The sequence below is a fragment of the Lonchura striata genome, chromosome 6, assembly GCF_046129695.1.
Source record: "Lonchura striata isolate bLonStr1 chromosome 6, bLonStr1.mat, whole genome shotgun sequence".
Taxonomy (NCBI): domain Eukaryota; kingdom Metazoa; phylum Chordata; class Aves; order Passeriformes; family Estrildidae; genus Lonchura; species Lonchura striata.
Genome location: NC_134608.1, coordinates 25181210 through 25200578, shown reverse-complemented (window position 1 = coordinate 25200578; position 19369 = coordinate 25181210). Strand labels below are relative to the sequence as shown.

The window sequence follows — 19369 nt, the reverse complement described above, 5'->3', positions numbered from 1 at the left end:
ATTTAAACTTATCTTTCAGTTTATGAAATTGAGAAATTTCTTGATGATTTAACTAACATGTTGATTTTAACTTGTTTATTTAACTAACAGAACTCAATCTAAAGTGAGGAAAAGGGGTGTACGTGACTGACTTACCTTATGTTTTTTAATTTATGGTTGATAGATCTATCCTTCCAAGAGCAGCTCCTCCAAAATATAAAATTTCAGTTCCAACAACAAACACAGAAAAGAGGCAGCCTTTTCTGACACATTTACAAAGATACTAACATGATTTTGAGATCAACTTTGTGTTCTGAGCTGAATAACAAAATCTGTGTGATGGAAGTTTCATAAATTTTGCACCTTGAAGGAAGGCAGCATTATTGGAACTAGAAAATAAAACTAAATCACACTAATACTGGATAAATACTTAGTATCTTAAGGAAAGAAAGATTATTAACAGCATGATATTGCTATTTTAGAAAGACCATTCACAAAATGGTCATTAAAATAATTTTGTTAACAAAAAATGACAAGTCTATGCTACAAAGCATTAGTAACAGGCAATTTTTCAGTACGTCATCTATTGTGTATTTAATTTTTAAAAATCTGGTCTTCATCTGAATGCTCTTCTATGGTTTTAAGTTCCCTAAAGGCAACATCACCACTACAAAAAAATTTCCCTATATTAATCTGAAAAAAAATAAAAAAACCCATGAATATCAGATCTGTAGAACTGCAAGGGAATGTATATGCCTTGGAAACCATTTGACTGAAAGGATACAAGTTTTGGTATAATGGAATTAATGATTTCAATGCACGGCTTGCATTTATAGCTGTTGCACGAACCATAATAGGCAGAATTTTTCCATTCACAATAGCACCATCAAAGAGTGGACCAAAAAATGGAACCTGAATAAAAAATTAAGAAGTTCAACATAAAGCAAGACAAGATCATAGCTATAACAATTAGCAATCAACATTAACAATAGAGCACTCAAATATATGTCTTTTTTCCCTCCTCATTGCTAGATAATCAAACCAGTTATTGTGTTGCAAGTCAGATCTTTTCTCTTTGGAAATATACAGCCATATAACTGCTTGATATCCTTGGCAACAGATAACACAGCATTTGAAAAAAATTAAGTAACTATTTTAATGTCTCATCAAAGATCATTTCCAACATTTGCTGCAAAAATCCTAGGAAGTCACGCATATAATGCTTATGAGGTTGATAGGCTAGATGATAATACTATAGATGGTAATAAGCAAAATAAATAATTACTTAAATTCTAATATATTTTTTATCATGGCTGTAGCTATTAACATGTCTATATGGACCAACCCAGTGTGAAAGTATCATAGTTACTGGTGTATTGACCTTCACCTTCTATTTTTTTTTCTTCTGTTCTTTTTTTTTACATTATCTGAACAAAAACACTGTAAGCCCTTTACAGAAGAAATCTGTGGTGAAAGTTTTGCCTCTCTGGAGCCTAATTGTAAAACCTTATTTGTGAGATCAGTAGAAAACTGCAATATTTAGTATAGCTAGCTCCCTGTTCTAGGTGAACAGAACAGATAGATCTTATGTTTTGGCATTACATATCTCTCTAATCCATCATCATTTTGCAATTAAAACAAAACAAAACAAACGTTCAGTATTAAGTATCTTAATTTCCTTTACAAGTTAATAAGTTCTGAAGCTGCTGACATAAAGCAGGAGAAAAGCAGCAAAATTTGTGCATCAGCTCAGCAAAGGGTGCAGAGTATACATTAAATATTCTTCCTGATAAAAGGAAACAAATGCTGCAAAAGAATTTTAGATCCCTGTGTTATCTTTCCCATTAGTAATTTACTATAGTTTTGAGAATACTGAAATCTAATGGAAGGCACTTTTTGACATACAAGGACTTCTTTTTGGACTAACAACAATCCCTGTTTTCAGCTGTTTTTGCTTTCCTTCTTAACCTGCATGCTCCCAATAATACAACTATTTGTATTTAAAATAGTAAAAGAATATACTTATTAGTTAAAAATGTAAGTAATCCAACAATAACAAGACTGATTATTGTTTCATTCCTATCAATAGATAGAGGCAATCATCATTATGAGGCAATCCTATTTCTGCCATACCACATTGATTAATATGACTACTTGTAATAATTTTTACAAAGTATAGAAATTCATGGCAAGTGACATCACACACAGAAGTTAGGTAGTATAAAAACTCATGACCACTTTTACTCAGTCAGTTTAGAGTTCACAACCCTAAACCACTGCTTTAAGAACAGGGCCAACACTGACATTTGAAGAACAGTCATTAAAAAGAATGTGTGTTCTTATGCCTAAGGGCTGAGTCATTTTGCTTTAGTGAATTAATCTCCAAATTCTTGTGCAGAAATAAGAAGAAAGTAAAAAATAGGTTTGAGAGGAAAAAGGGGAATATGACGTGGAGGAAGTTGGAACAGGCCATTATTCTAACAACCTTGGTTATGTATCAAATTTGATAAAAAAGCTCAATAAGTTTACTGTAATATTTAAATTACTATGCAGAATATTCTAGCTTTGTTTCCAGATTATGCTGTTAGTAGATATGCTTTACAGCATCAGGCCTTTGCAATTTCAAGTTACTTATTTTACTATGCACTGTACTCACTGAGCTGTTCCCTCCTACCACCACTGCAACTGTCCATGCTTAAGACATCACCTCGTTGTGGGTCAATCTATTACACTCAAACCTCAGATTCTAAACAAAACTCAGTTCATGGTAAACACACAAAGGAAAGACAAAAGAAAACAAACCCTTACCTCAGGCTTTTTCATAATCTGGATACTGAACATATGGTTTTTCATGGGATAGATAACTATAAGAACATCACCAAATTCTGTTGGAATTATTCCTCTTCTATAATCTCGAGTATGTTCTGACCAGACAATGTGTACTTCATCATTTCCTAAATGTCTTAGCTGGAAAATCAGGGATAAAATGCCATCAGTTTGAATAGTCTTAATTAATATTCTATAGCCATACAGCTATATTAAATATAAATATTTAAAAAAACAAACCCACTAGAAAAATTAGTAAAATAACCAAATTACACAACAGCTCTTTTAAAATTTCAGTGTATTAGTTGACAGCACTGGTTTGTGCTATAGATTTTTATATATTGGTGTTGATTTCTATTTAAATTAACAGATACATGAATATATGTCTCCTACTGGAAGCTAAAATTTTGTTGATATTATCTCAAGAATGCAGAATAATTCAACCTGATTTACTAAAATGTGTTCAAGACTGACATCACTGATAGGAAGAAAATTACTAAATTCTGTATGAACTTCCAAAGTAAATGAATGGAGATCTGTTTAAAAGTTAACATCACCATTCTAGCCAAATTCCAAATTGCCTACTACAAACAAAAAGCTTTTAAAGGAGAATAGCTACTGTATTCTCCACAGCTCCCAGAATAACTAAGATAAATGCTAATTTTCCATGAAACCAGGACATCTTTGTAAAAATAACACCCTGCTCCCCTAGAAACTATGAAATTGTTCTTGATCTGGCTCAGAATGGCCAAATCGGTTCCTCAAAATCCATGCTGTATCCTCAGAAGTAATCATATAACCAGACTAAGGAATTCCTTGAACACTTTGGAATTATCTGATTGAAGAACCAAAACACTTCTGACAAACAAATGTTCACATCATGTGGAGAGGCTTTATGTATACTGATCAAATACATTCTTTCCAGTAAGTGTTATTTCTGAAAATTCAAACTGGAATATCTTTTTTATCTCCTAATGCATCACCAGTTATTGACAATTGTCTTCACCCCTGCTCTCAGCTTGTTTCCAGAGTTTTAGGTAGATGGAACTTGTCAAACAATCACCTTGATGTTATACAAAGGACTGCACTATTTAACATGTAACATACAAATGCCATTCTGAGCATGTACAAGAAGCTATTCTATATAAAAAAGCAACAATTTGCCATAGCACTTTTAGAACACAATTGTACATTAAATAAAAGCAAAACACATGCATAGTCTTCAGAGAAATTTAATTGCAATTATTCACTTCTTTATTTTACAAAACCTCCTGGAATGCTGCCTTTGTCTTATTGGAAGGCCTACACCAATCGTCAGTAGCAGACTAAAAAAAAAAAAAAAGGTAAAAAAAAGGCACAAAAAGAATTAGAAAAATAAGCTGAGTCTGCTCTTCTTTGTTAGCTTTAAATTATATCAGAATGAGGAAGAGGGTTGTATTTCTATTAAAAAAAGGATTTTCTTCAGTGTTGGACTGGGCAAAGGACAGGTGGCTTCAATATCCTCTCTCTTCTTTGATGTTCAACAAGTAATTTGTTTTGTCTGGACCAGACTGTACATACACCTACTCTTAAAGGGCCATGGTGCCTTTGAAACCAGCTGTTCTTGCCCCTTGGGTAGATGGCTGAATTATTTTGAACAACACTTACTTAGGGACACTCCTGCACCAACACTTAAAGTCAACCCAGCAAAAAAATTGGTTATATGAACATTTACTACATTGAGCTTTATTTTACTAAGTTAGAATAAAGCCAGACAGCAACCTGAATGACTGATGTGCAACAAACAGCAGCTGAAGGACCCCTAGATAACACTTTACTATGACAAGCATCATAAAAGACAATTAATTGCAAAATTGACCCTCTCCTACCTTAGAATCATACAATCATTTAGGCTGGAAAAGACCTCCAAGATTATCAAGATCATCTGTTAACCTAACACTGCCAAATTCATCACTAAACCATGTCACTAAACACCACATCTATACATCTTTTAAGTACCTTTAGAGATGCCAACTCCACCACTTCTCTGGATAACCTGTTCCAATGCCTGACAACTCTTTCTGTTTAGTTTTTCCTAATATCCAGACTAAATTGCCCCTAGTGTAACATGAGGCCATTTCTTTGTCCTGTCTCTTGTTACCTGGGGGAGCAGATTGAGTTCCACATTGTTACAATCTCCTTTCATGTAGATGTAGAACGCAATAAAGTCACTAAGAGCAGTAGGAGAGTGACAAGAAGCACACTTAGTCTTTATTTATTTCCTGGCTATAGCTTAGAGGATTTGCTAAAATACAACAAACACACAACTAAATACAAAACAAAAGACACAACTAAAAAATCCCTTCAACTCCCCAAAATCACCAAAAAAGCAACTTCTCCTTCTTACTTTTTATTTTGCAGCAAAACACTAATTAAAGAAACCTTGCACTGTAGCACCAGAACAGCACCACCCATTGATTTTCATCAGGGCAGAGTTCTATCTTTTGAGTTTACACAAGGCTCAGCTTCATTTCAGCCTCCTCTAGCATCACTGTCTAATAAATCATTATTCTTGGCCTCCTCTCCTTTGGCCACAGTTAACCAACTTCTCTCTTCAGGCATGAGACAATTTTTTAAATGGATCACAAACATGATCCGAGCAGGGAAAATATATTCTTGTTTTAAATTCAGGTTCTTGTTTTAAATTCAGGTCATTTCATTGTACTGGTCTCAAACGTAGTCCAAGAAAATAACTTGTTGGCACATATTTTTGAAGCATGACAGGAGCAGAAAGCAGGGTTGTCACATCTTAAACTGGCTATATCACCAGAGAAGTCAGCGAGGAATTGCACCTCAGATTAAAAAAATAAATTCCCATTTTGCTTTCTTATCGAAGTGAGCAAAGTGACAGTCAAACTAGCTGTGGAAATCTGACAATGATAAGGTATCACGGACTGACAGGCTTGCACATAGAAAGAAGTGAAAAGTTCAGGGAAAATGAGGCTGCCCAAGCAAAGAGAAAGCATGAGGCAAATGAGTTTGGACATGAAGTGTTGTGGAATGTAAAAAACCCACATGATCCTAGATTGAGGGATGGCCATCTGGAGCACTGACTGAACTAATTGAACCAACTGCAAAAAGCAGAACTGAGGCTGATAAACCATCACTGCACTGCACCACTTATAATTCAGCAATATCGAACTATTTACTAAAATAATTTTTCCTCCTTTACTTGCCATCTTTGGAATCAGAGACAATAAGCTTATAGACTATTACAAACAAGTGATGGTGACAGTGTAAATAGCAAATAAATAGCTTTAAGATCCAAAATATATAGAGAGTTTAGATATTGCAGCTTCTTGAGGGCATCACTGCCTCTGAATTTCATTTGTCAAAGGTTGCCACTGTGTACCTGTTACTGATACCTGCAGTTAATCAGACAGGATACAAGTTCTTGCACTTCTATGAAAGTTACCCAGATGGAGCATCGCTACTGAGGCATGCTTTCGCGTTAGACTGAAACAGATTTTGCTGTGATAAAAGTGTACTGTGTGGTTATTTCAGCAGGATTACTGACAAGGGGTACATATTTTTGAATGCCAAGTGTACTGAAGCCATCAGCGACCTTTCTTTGCAATTTCAAAGTTTGCTTAATACTCATATATATGTGTGAGAATACATTCCAGGCTAAAAGCAGAAACTTCTTCAGAGGAAAAGGAAAATGTATGAGATTATTTCAGATTTCCAGCTCCTGTCAAATGTATTTCACTTCATGATTCCTGTCAAGAATGATCTGGCAATGACCAGTTTGAGTAAAATGCATAATGGCATCTCTGTGACATGTAATGGATTAAGAGTCAAAATCAGAGGAAGCAAGTAGGTGGATGATGGTATAAAGTATTAACGGCGATATTAAAAAAGAGAAGTACCCAGGATCAAAACTTTGTTTCTATTATAGGTGGTCGGATGTCTGACAAAAATAATAGACAAGGGAACAAGGGTTTTTTCAGAAGTTGTTCTGTCCTTTTTGCTTCTTTCAGATGTCCTTGCCTTGGTCAGCAAGAAAAGCTTCTGAAAAGTAAAAATGGTGGTAACTTGACTCATCAACAACACTTGATTCATGGAAGAGATCTGATACATGACATTGACTTGAAAAGCTTTCCTGGCTTATTCATCTGCTAGGTTTAGCATAAACCTTTTAGAAAGAAGAATTTCAGATTTCTTCTCAATTTTTCATTTGAGAACCTTGAAATTCAGCAGTGCTAGACAACCAAGATCTCCTGCAAGCACAGCAAACATTTTGAGAATCCATCATTCACTGTAATTATTACACCACAGGAGAACCAGAGACTGACCCCTTCAATTTTAATCTGGATTCTTTGTATTTCTTTGTATTGAATTAAAAGTGTCACAGAATTCAGTGTCCTTGACACCAGTAGGAGAAACATACTGAGCTACAACTACCTCTGCTCATTGAAACCTTAAGGACAGACAAAAACATGACTTCCCAAGAAGGTGTGGTCCCAGTGTTACCTAACAGAATGGGATTTGGTGCGCACAGAATAGACATCTGTCAAGACTGAATTCTGTGTTAGTGGTTATTCAAAATTCACCACCAGCTGTCTTCATACTTATTTCCTGACCTTGTTTTCCTGAATTTACAACTACTAATGTGCTTACATCACAGTAAGCCTAACAAAGTGCAAATCAGTACCAGAGTAAGTCACTGCAATAATATAAATAATAAAAAAGTCCTTAAATAATGTTATACTTTGAGCTGGTGATACACTGGAAATTACTGTAGTTATAATTTACACACGAGTATTCTAACACTCTAAATGCAGATCACACTGCCCTAGAGAGTCCATTATCTAAGCGTAAGACATGACACAAAACATGGTGATGGACAAATGCAAAGAAGGTGTTTTACAAATGTAAAAAGGTGTTAAAGATTAGAAAAATATTGTTTATATCAGCATTCTTCAACAATGAAAGTGTCAAGACCAGAGAAAGGAAGGTTCAGCAATCAAAACAACAGTTTATGATATAGAGAGTAAATTTTAAGTGTGTGTATGGAAAGGCTATGTTGGAAGAAACATTAGGTGGGAAAAAGAACAGTCATAAGCACACAATGAATGTAAGAATCCAGAAAGTGGACCAAATTAAAGATGATTTCAGGCTATTGGGCACAAGTGACAGGCACAATGGTCATGTTATCTGTGGTGATCCGGGAAGGTGGCAATGAGAAAGAGATTAAGAGCTCTGTTTTAGCCATTTTAAACCTGAGCTGTCGGGAAGACAGCCCTGAGGAGATAAAAGAGACAAACAGATTTTTTTTAAGTCTTGCTTTGAAACTCTACTCCATTAGAACAAATATATAAAAATGACTGACTGTTAGGTTACCTGAAATTTCAAATTTAACTCAAAATACTTTAAAATATTCTTACTCTATAACCATCATCATGTGTCAGCTCTCCTAATACATTTATGTTAACTGAATACAAAAGAAACGTGAAATAAATATAACCAGGAGGGATGATCAAATCTAATTTTGATACATTAGTGTCATATGCTGTACATGTTACAATAGCAGCCAGACTTTAAACTAAGCTGCAGGCTATACTGAAATTTCCAAATGGCAGATTGTTCTAAGTGATACCAAGTATAATTGAAGTAATAAACGATAGTAAAAGCAAAGCACACTGTCAGGAAGAATTTAAGTATTTACTTTTTAAAATTAAATGAGTTAGGTTTGGAAAGGCAAGACAACTGAAATAATGCAGGGCTCAATTTACTGAAAATTCCTTTTATTTATCTGTTACATTAACCCTTGAACTCTTGCCAAAATTACTGTAATTTCTAATACCCACTTACCTAAAGGAGGCAGAAAAAAGCTATTATATTTTCTTCTGATAGAACAGCTAGCCTCAACTTTTGTCTTCTTGAAAAATGAAAGTGTTTATTACAAAAAGAACAAAAGGAGCAGATATATATAAAAGAATGGCTTTATGCAGCTACTTTTGTCCTTTTAATGTTAACAGCACTACTGTCTACAGTGCATGTACCTTCTAGATGAATCTTTCACAAAACTTTGTTTCAATAACTATGGTGTGTTTGAGGGTTTTGTTTGTTTGGTTTGGGTTTTTAATAATATGTGTTTCTAATTATAACTCAAAAAAATACTGTACTAATAATTCACATCTATAAACTTTCAAGTTCCCAGTACATGTTAGCAACACAATAAAAACAACTGTAAGTACTGGGAGCTGTGGTTAGGATCATGTCATGCACCACTTAGAATTGTGTAATATACCAAAAGCTCAAGATTAAATTAGTATTCTAATCACTAACAACATTACTCCTTTTTTTTTTTACATACTGTATGTATAAAATTCTCACCTACAATGCCTTCATCCTTTCGGAAGTTTCTCCTAAGGAAAGAGGAACTAGACAGGTGATAGCTCATTTATGTGCCTCTACAACCTTTCTCATTCTGTGAACTGAGTCTTCACATTATTTAGTTCTCATATTCTCTGCAAGCTTGTTCTTGTAATGTTAGTGTAAATATTTTTTACTTTAACTTTTGATTGTAACAAAACCAGAATGGATTACATTATCAGCATTAAACCTTTGATTTTGTGTTTGCAAATTAAATAGTTGTTTTACATACTTATTTCAATCTTGAGTTCCATTACAGAATCAGAAGTTTTTCCTCGGTTCTTGAATTCATGTCTTTTTTTGCTCTTGTTCATATCTTCAGAAACAAATGCTTCAGAGGTAACGAAACACTTAAAAGTTTAATTTACTACTCTCTAAAACTGATGGAAAATCGGTTTTAAAATGGCTTAGTCCCTGAAACAGCAGAATCTTGATTTTACAGTGGCTCAACTGGCAGGAAGAAGTTTTGTTGTAATTTAATTTAATTTCCATTTATAAGATGAACCTATCATGTACCTCTAGGCACATTTACAATATAAAAACCAGCAGCCATTTGAAGCCAACTACTGCAAGTTTGCTTGTTTTTCTCCCATTGAATAAAACAAGACAAAAGATCCCATGAAAGATCTCTAGAGAAGCTCAAATCCCAAATTTCTCTGAAGGTCACAAACAGTACATGCACTCAGAGCAATTAGAACTGTTAGCACTCACATGGCTACACACACAGTGTGTATGAGCTGATTTCATAAAACACAACCCTTTTGCTGATATGTTCAGTCCAAGCAGCATGAGTATTTGCAGAAATAGTAAATGAATTAAGCCTGTTTTCCTACTCATGTCTCCTGATAGCAGTTGCTAATTTATCCCAAGATGTAAACTTCAGCTGATGTTTCTTTCAGGTTTAAGATGAATTTCTTAACATCTCTCTTTGCTCCTGGGTCCTTAATATCTAATACTTCTTCCCATGAAGTCTTTACTTGCTGAGTAGGAGCACTAAAAGTCTCACCAACTCTGTTTCCTTTAATTAACATATTATCATTAAACATATACAAAATGAACAGTTTTTAAACATTATTAGATTTGATTGGAATGGGCCAAAAACTGTTAGGGAAGGGAGGAGAAACAGAGAGAGAGGCTCACAAGCCTCTGTTCTTGGGAAAATATTCTGAAAAAGGACAAAACCAGCACACTGAGAAAGAAACCCACAAAGAAATAAAGTAGTTTGATTTAACAGTCAACCAGTAGCTGAGGCACAAATATAATCTCAATCTATTGATACACTCTACATATACTCTACAAATACTCCAAATCACTGATGAGTGAGACTGTTGGCAAAGCAGGAGAGAAACAGGCCTGTGGCAAGCTGGAATTGTGAAGAAGCCCTGCTGACACAATTTTCACAAGCTGAGTCACAGGAAGCCTGGACCAGCACTGAAGCTTTCCTGGCAAGAACAGCTGTATGTAGATGCAGAGTGCTCTGTGGTGGTGTATCCTACCTACCCCCTTGGACTTAGAAATCCTCATTGGGCCTTGGCCTTGACAAACAGCACATGGGCTAAGCTCCTCTTTAGTGTATCAGAAACACTGTCTGGTCCCAGGAGCTTGTGCAATCTAATGAGCTCCTGCTTTTTAATGAACAACCTTGGAAACTTGTTTTTCTTGCATAAATAACAGTCCAAGTGGAACTGGTAATCCAAGTTGTAATCAAACTTTCAAAGAAAGTTACCAACTAAAATTGTGTACAGAATGGAAAATTACTATGACAAAATTCAACTCTCTTGCACCCCTATAAACAGTGGCTGGAAGTGAGACCCTTTGAGCTCTCCTGGCTGCAGCCAGCAATCTCCCTCTGAGCAGAACACACCTCAGAGGCAGCAAACTCTCAAGTCTGCTGTACTTAGAAGATCGCTGCCAAATGCCAACAATGGAGTCTGGGCTGATACTCCTGCTGCTCACGGATCAACCCCTTTCACTTTTTGACAGGATGCAAAGGCATCTGTCATGAGTAGTTCACTGAATTAAAGGAGAATTTTTTACAGGTATATACACCTTGTACATAGATCTGTGTGCATGCAAGTGTAAATGTGCTATAGCAACTGTACTATAATTGTTACTCTGGGATCAAGTACTTTAGATTTTTAAATTCTATAGAACCTTTTGTTAAATTGTATAAATTAAGCTATCAATGTTAAGTGCTATTAAGTTTGCATGCTGGAAAAAGCTTTAAGCCTAAACTGTCATTCAAGTCTGGGGCCAAGTTTAGCAAGGGGATCCACTCTGAACCTTGTGACTCATTGGGAGGATATTCCTCATTGCTATTCATCCTTACCCTTTCCCATGCTTACCCTGTTTTCACACCCTGCCTCCACATAAACCATATTTGGTTGATTTTAGATTGATTGATTGATTTTTACGTTTTAGTCTGACTTTTCTCTGTGTGCTTCAAGTATGCAGTGGGCAGTAGACTGAACCTTGCCAATGACCTGTGTCACACTTTTATTTGAATATTACACCTGCTTTTGCCAATGCCTTGGCTGGTCATTCTTTGAGCTACCTAAAACACTCATTCATGACATGCTCCTGGAAACAGATATGAGATCTTGCCTCTGTGTTCAGCTGAAGTCCACAGTATTTTCAAATTATTCACTATTAATTATTTTTTACTGTGACCTGTCTTTCCTCTTTTCAACACTTTGTAATTATCTAATTCAAACAGATTATAAACAAACATTGTAAGGTTAATTACAAGCTGTGTTTTATAAAACCAGATTTTTGTTTAAAAAATAAAGAAGCCAGTCAACTTAAACAGATCCCCCCCCAACAGTTTTATATTAAAACAGTAGCAACAATCTAATTTTAAAATGAGTTATTTTTGCTATTAATCACCACTATAAATCATTTAACAACCTTAGTATTACCCCGACTCTACTTCAGGAAATAAAGAACAGAAAGGATGCAGAATAATAGGAACACAAGTAAAAGCATTTTTAATTAAAAAACCTCACCAAACCAACCTGAGATGGAACAGTGAGAAGTTAGAATTCATAGTCAGTCTATAATAAGAACAATAATATTTTTTTCTTCAAGTTAAACACAAAAAAAAAGAAGTCATTAATAATTGAAGCTTGCCAGAGGCATGACTATTTCTCTCTTTACTAACTGTCCACTATCTAATTTAATTACAAGTATTAAAGTCCATGCTGAGGTCAACCAGTTTCAGTTCCTCCAATATTACACTTCAACCAGTGCTCATTAACGTGTCTAGTGAATGGATTAGCACAGCTGAAGATGTATGTATGCAGGATGGGGGGACAGTTGTGAGGATAGCTAATTGTTCATTTACAGTAGAACACATGTTTGAGACTGCAACATATTATCACTAATGTGGAATTTATTAAATTCTAAAGAAAAAAATACCAATACAGAACACCTTTTTTTTTCTTAACGCAGCTATAAGAGATCATATCACTGTTGAGAATCTGTGCCTCCTCCAGGACAATACACCTTACATACAATAAACATCATCTTCATATTTTTAATGTTTTTTTTTAAGGGAAAATTATATTAATAACCTGCACTTGACCCTTAAGTGAATAAAAAGTCATCTCAGAAAGCACTCACCATGTACTTCTTAATTGGCATCTAAGGTTTCAAAAGTACTAAGATATCATTCAGACGTAATACTTTTCCTTCTATACAAACCATTACTTCCCTGCACTTTTCATATATTCTTGCCAACAATTCCAGTGATGGTAAAAATCACCAGTATGGTAAAATTACAAATTGGCAGAGAATATACCAACTTAGCAGGTAAAGATATTATGATATTTTATGGTGTTTTTTGGTTGTGTCGGATTTTTTTAGAAATTACTGGATTTTCTTTGACTCTAATTTCTCAATTTATTACCAAGAGAACACTGTTTATTTAGAGACACCTACCTTTTTTGTTAAAGAGTCATCTGAATCAGAAGGCATTCTTGTTGACACATGGAACATTACTTCCACTGTTGAGGTAGCAAAATATGGAGTGGTCAATCCAGTGCTTTTGTTTTTTTGCAGTCCTCCCATAAAGCCACAATGGTTTGTGAGATTTACCTGGAAATAATGACCATGAGACTTTACAAGAAAAAAATTATCAGGTAATAAATACACTCTTTATACTTTAAAATGAACTTTCAACTGAACTTGAAAAGTGAAGATCCTTTTCCCAACAGTATAGTTACACTTTGTTTCTAAAAGAGTTCAGACTTGCTGACTAGACTAGACTGGAAATCAACTACAGTGCACTAGCACTCTATATTCCATGGCCACCACAGAACCTACTGGAAAGATGAGGTTAGAAGAGGAAAGATTGTGTAAATAATATTTACTGCATTTTTCCCTGATCATTTGACTGTAGTCACTTACATGTGCTTTCTTATTTTTTAAAATTCTCTGATACTACATCAACCTTGACCTGAGCTCTATAAAAAACTCTGTGTAACAGGGAATTTATTACCTTCCATATATTTTTTTGAGAATTTTTCATTTTGTGAATATTAAAAAAAAAATCACAGGAAATTAACTGATAATTTATAAATAAGATTTTAAGTCTTAGATCAATGGGAAATAGTCCAACTGAAATAAGGAAACATGCTAAATGTGATGTTTCACCTTTAAAGCAGTGACTACAAAAAGTTGTTTTTCAGATGTAAGTACATTTTATCTCTGCCTGCATGTGATATATTTGTTTTCTTGATACTAAAGGATGCAGAATTTAATGTTAAAATGTTAGGGAATATGAATCTCATTAGGGAATATTAACCCAAATGAGCAACTCTTTAAACTAGCTAATACTGCCTTAAGAGAATTAAACCACTAAAGAAGGATATTTTATGGTACTAGTGTTGTTTTTTTTTCCTCCTGATTGTGGGAAATAAACATCTTTGCTCATGAAAGTCAGCAGACTTGTAGCTGTTTTCCTCTGTTCCTGTGGGAAAGTCAGAGTCATTATCCACACAGTTAATCTGGTAGTGTCCTTTTATACCTACGGAGTAAAGAAACACCAAGAATAAATAAGATAGACACTCATGTGGACACTCCTGATGAGCACAAGTTGCAAGAGGAGCAAAAAACCATCAGATTCCTATATAGCCAACCACGACCAAAAGCTATTCTTGCATTCTGTGCAACAGTGCCAAATTGAACTTTACAGTGGTAATTAATACTGTGTATCTGAAAGAAAGATGGAAAAAAGGAAATCCTTATGACAGTATTGAACGAGTGACTAAAGAGTTGCAGGTCCACATAGATGATGGAGTAGATCACAGTATTTCTGATTGGTGAAAGAGAAATAGAGTGGAGTGTGTGAACTGATACATGCATGCAGTGGAAGGCAGGAAGAAGAGAGTATATGAGAAGCTGCTTGTCTGTACTTTTTGAAGTTCCGAAATTGAGCAAAGCTCAGACTTCAATGGACTTAACACTCTACAAGCTTACAGAAAAATCAAGATGTCTCCTAATCAGTCCATGAAAGCCAAGTACAGGACTGCACATTAAAGAATTATCTTAGCCTGCACAGACTTTCTTCAGTTGTTGAGAGCTTGAATTCAAATGGCTAGTAATGTTAATGAAACTAAAACATGAATTCTTCTCTAAATCCCATTTTTAAACCAGTATATTTCAGTACTTGTGAGAAATGCTGAAGAGCCAAAGACTTGCAATATATGAAGGTACTGGTAATTGTCTTTGCAAAAAAATCCTAGGATAAAAACATTTAATAAATACCTCCCAGCCAAGACCAGCTACAAAATCCTCATAGGCTTGACTTCCCCCAGTATTCGTAAGAATGGAGTGTTTATCTTCCTGTCCCTCAGCAACATAAAACACTGCAATCTTGTGTGTCTCTCGGCTGTAAAACAGAATGGTCATTGCATGAAAGTGCCTTAAGCAATATGAAATTAAAATATGCAAACAATACAAACAGAGCATGGCTTCTAAAGCATAAAAAACGTATAGTGGAATTACAGTACAATTACATGGCTTCTTTTTGGATATCCCCTATATTTTCATGCCCTCATTCTGTCCTTTCTAGAGTCATCTTCTCTAGAGCCTGAAGTTTTGCTATACATGAGCAACATTTACCCCTTTTATCACATCTAAGATGCAGGATGATGCTGCCTGTACCAGTTACTGATGGAATAGGTGGGCTTTTGACATTGGCAAAACCTGTAATGTGGGCATTATCCACACTGCACTGCCCATTAACAACAGTACCTTCTGAACACTGTGAAAATGCAGCTTGTCCAACTGAATGAAGAATCTTTACACATTTTTTAAAGACCATAATAACTTAAATGTCTTCTGTTGACAGGTTATTTTAAGACATTGGAACAAATGGAGATGGTTTCTCACACTTCTAAAACTTCCACTGGGTTTTGTTTCAACTTCTACAAAAAAGAATCCATTTTCAATTCTGTCCTACAATTCTAACTAGAAGTCTGTATTTTCAAATACTGGGACCATTTGAAACAGCTAAACAATCAACCAAAACTTAAAATGTGAAGGCCTTGATATATCAAATTTTTAAAAGAATTAAATGTTATGCATTCACAAACACTTATAATTATAAGGTGTTTTGAAATTTGTTTATCTCACGGTATTTTATGTGCAGAATTTGACCATACAAATAAAACCAATGCAACTTCAGTAGAACAGAAAAAACTACGGTACAATGCAAAATACATTAATAATTAAAAAAACTATTAAAAAAGTCAGCTCCACTCTCACATCTATGCAATTAGAGCCATTCGAGTAAAAGCACACTTAAAACATGTAAGTAGGCAGTCATTAAAAGAATTTACCATTGTCTTGAATCCAGATTTCTGAGTTCTCGAAGTAACTTCTCATTTTTCTTCAGGAGATGAAAGCTCCTTCTAAATAGAGAAAATTGGAGCTCTTTTATTAACTCTTCACTGATGGATACAGAACAGTACAACAACGGTACAACAACATACCCAGGTCCACTCAGGAACAGTCAACCAATGCTTCTGCCTTTTCAACAGTCCTTTCTTAACATATAAAAAGTAAGATATCTTAAAAATATATACAAACAATTTTTCTTACTCCAGCAAATCTTCTACATTCATTACAGCCCTAAGTAAACCTTTATTTCATTCCACTTTCTTTTGTCAACCCATTGGATCTGACTGGGATCCATTTCTTCTCTACAGAAGAACCATAAAATATATATATTTACTGACAAAAGACACTCCCATTAGTCTACTGTTGAAAGGGGTGGGTACATTCAACACAGAACTTTTGTTACTCTGAACTACAGAGCAGAACTCAGCTCAGTAATCAGCCAGCCAGCTGTAACAATTTAAACAAAAAACGAAACCAATATGTTAGAGAAAGAAAGGCAGTTTTAATGTCTTTTCAACTGTGCTTAAGATGTTTCCCACAAAACACTGTGGAATTAAGAGCAGTCCTCTTCAAAACCAGAATGCCTTGAGGAATTACAGACCCAAATAAGAAGGGCTGTAACACCAATGTTTTGTCTGATTCCAGTGATACCTCAGTGACACAGATTATTTTTGTTTTACCAAATATCCACTTCCCTTCATAGCAGGAAACTATATAAATGATTCCAATATGAAATTTGAAAGCAGCAGCAGCAGAAGATTTCAGAAAGACCCATAAATTCTAGGATGCTAATATTTCTACATACCCCCATGTATATGCAGACATACACTTAACCACACAAACACAAAAATAATAATGTTAAAGAGACATTACTTCTGTAATTGAACATGGTTCTCTCCTGTTCTAAACAATATTCAAACAGTTCTCAAGCACAGCCAATGTTGAAATAACTAGTAGAGGACACATCTTTCTCATTAGCTAATACACATGCAAGGCTTTGAGGCTGCATGCAAGCATGATTTTAGCAGACAAAGCAGCAGGACACTGTCCAGTGACACAATAGCTGAGAATGTGACACTTTCTGACTATTATTCTGACATTGAAATGTAATGATTTTTGCAGCAACATACATGGAAAGCAAAGAAAATACATGATTCCTTCAATTTCCCTTCCAACACTTTCTAAGGAAAGACTATGAATCACAATAAATGCAACATATTCCTCCTTTCTGTCTCTCTAAATGACAGGCTGAAAAGCAGAAGAAAGCTGTCATTTAGGCCTTAGATACACATTCCCTTTCTTTTGTTAGCTGGCCTGGAATATTTTTGGCTTAACAAACTCTATTATCAAGGTAAGAACAGCACAGTTACTTAAAAAAAAGTTCTTAAAATATGAGTTGTTTTACCTTTTATCCCATGAATTCATTCCTAGTATACTGAGAAGTAACCTACAGTAGTAAAATGCTGACTGTGGCTTTTGTGAGGTTGGCTCATCCTGCTCCATGGCCCTCATATTTACATCATTGAAATGCTTTTCAACAAACTCTCTCTCTTCTGTATGCTGTTTCAGAATTGCATTGATGACATCATTCTCCTGCTTTTCTGAGATGCAGACTGGTTGAGGAGCAGGGATGTTGAGTGAAACACCAGTTCTCTGTAAGCATTCAGGGCTTGTAACACCTAAATACTGCAGCAGCTCATCAAGAGCATCTTCTTCATCCCTAATTGTATCCCATGTTGGTACAGTGTCTCTAAATTTCCTTTTAACTTGGAGTGTAATTCCATCTCTTGTAGATACATCCTCCACATGCTCAAAAGATGAAAGAGAATCTTCTGGTTTATCTTGCTGAGATAATGAAAGTGCAAAAGATGCTTGTTGTGAAGATCCACATAAAGATGATGGTCCATACAAAATGGCTGAATCCCATGAGTATTTGCCAGACAGATCACGCACTATAATTCTAACATTTGAATTAGCTGATGCAAGTCCAGCAGACAGTCCTCCCCCAGGCGTATCGTCTTCTGCTTGGATTTGTATGCAAGACACCAGGGAAGTATTGTTTAACACAAAGAATTGAAGATTTGGGTTCTCAAAAAGTTCAGGAGAAAGCTCAGGACTTTCACTGTATGGATTGTCATTGTTTTCACACACTTGACTGGTCAGCATAGCAGGACCTCCGCTCATAGGATAGTGGCCTAAGTGGTTGACTAGATGTGTTATCACAGTACGAGCAGCAACAGAAATTAATCCTTGTTGCATGTGAGTTTTCACTGCAAGAGAAAGAGCACAGGTTTTAAAAGAAGAGTTCAGAAAACAACACTGAGATTTATGTGTTTCTTTTGGTCTCTTCCTGAGAGAATGAGCACGGCAAGCTGAGGATACATGCAACCCAGTAACAGAAAAATATGTATGTTGATGACCATTGCCCTTGTATATAAACAGCATGAAAAATCCTAAAACAGTTACAGAACCATCTCCATTATTTTATAGCCATGTCTATGTCTACAGATTATACTTCCTTTGCCATAGCTTTGTTATCAGCATTGTTCTTCTAAAATACACAATTTCTTATCTAGTAAAAATAAATCTTGAATTGCTGTTTAAGCAGTGATCATAACTGTGTTGCAAGATGTCCATTCCAACTGCAGTGCATTTTTATATTTATACACATCATTACACTGAGAAATACAAAGGAAGATAGATGCACAAAAGGTCTAATCCATCCTAATTTCCCTGGGGAGCATATAGATGTAGGTTAGCTTAAGAATAGCACTGGATAATTTGAAAGCCCAAAATCAAAGACAAAGCTGTCTATATTGAACATGATCTAATATTATCAAAGTTTTCAAAATGAAATCTCATGCCACAACTACATGTTACATAGTTTCAGATTAGAAAACCTTGGGAGGGAGAAAAAAAAAGTTAATTGTGCCCATCTTATGTGAAATTTATTCTGTGAGATGCACTGGTATTTCAACATGGTTCTTGCCACCACCTTCTTTACTGCATATCTTCTACTTGCACATTACGTCATCTAAATTCACAAAAGGTATTTTTTTGTTTATTTCACACCCTGCTAACACAGTACTATACTGTTATTTAATTATTCTCAATAAGTCCACAGTACATGAAGTACATGAGCTGGACAAAGTGACTCTCTCAGGCAGACAACTGTCAACTGGTTCAGGGACCCACTGAAGAACCCATACACAAAAATATTACACTGCAGAATAAGACTGGCAGA

At 35.2% G+C, this 19369-nt stretch overlaps 1 protein-coding gene across 10 annotated transcripts in view; it reads right to left on the bottom strand.

The window, feature by feature from the left end:
• RALGAPA1 (Ral GTPase activating protein catalytic subunit alpha 1) overlaps positions 1-19369 on the bottom strand; it is a 131221-nt gene that overhangs the window by 32286 nt on the left and 79566 nt on the right. For all 10 annotated transcript variants that reach the window (XR_002466544.3, XM_021542694.3, XM_021542697.3 and 7 more), the window contains 6 exons: positions 17531-18395; positions 16065-16136; positions 14989-15112; positions 13162-13317; positions 2788-2946; positions 764-891 (listed from right to left, as the gene is read on the bottom strand). Coding sequence is in view for 9 of the 10 variants with exons in the window: in XM_021542694.3 (XP_021398369.1) it covers positions 764-891; positions 2788-2946; positions 13162-13317; positions 14989-15112; positions 16065-16136; positions 17531-18395 (1504 nt within the window). In the remaining variant the exon portion in view is untranslated. The remainder of the gene's footprint in view (positions 1-763; positions 892-2787; positions 2947-13161; positions 13318-14988; positions 15113-16064; positions 16137-17530; positions 18396-19369) is intronic.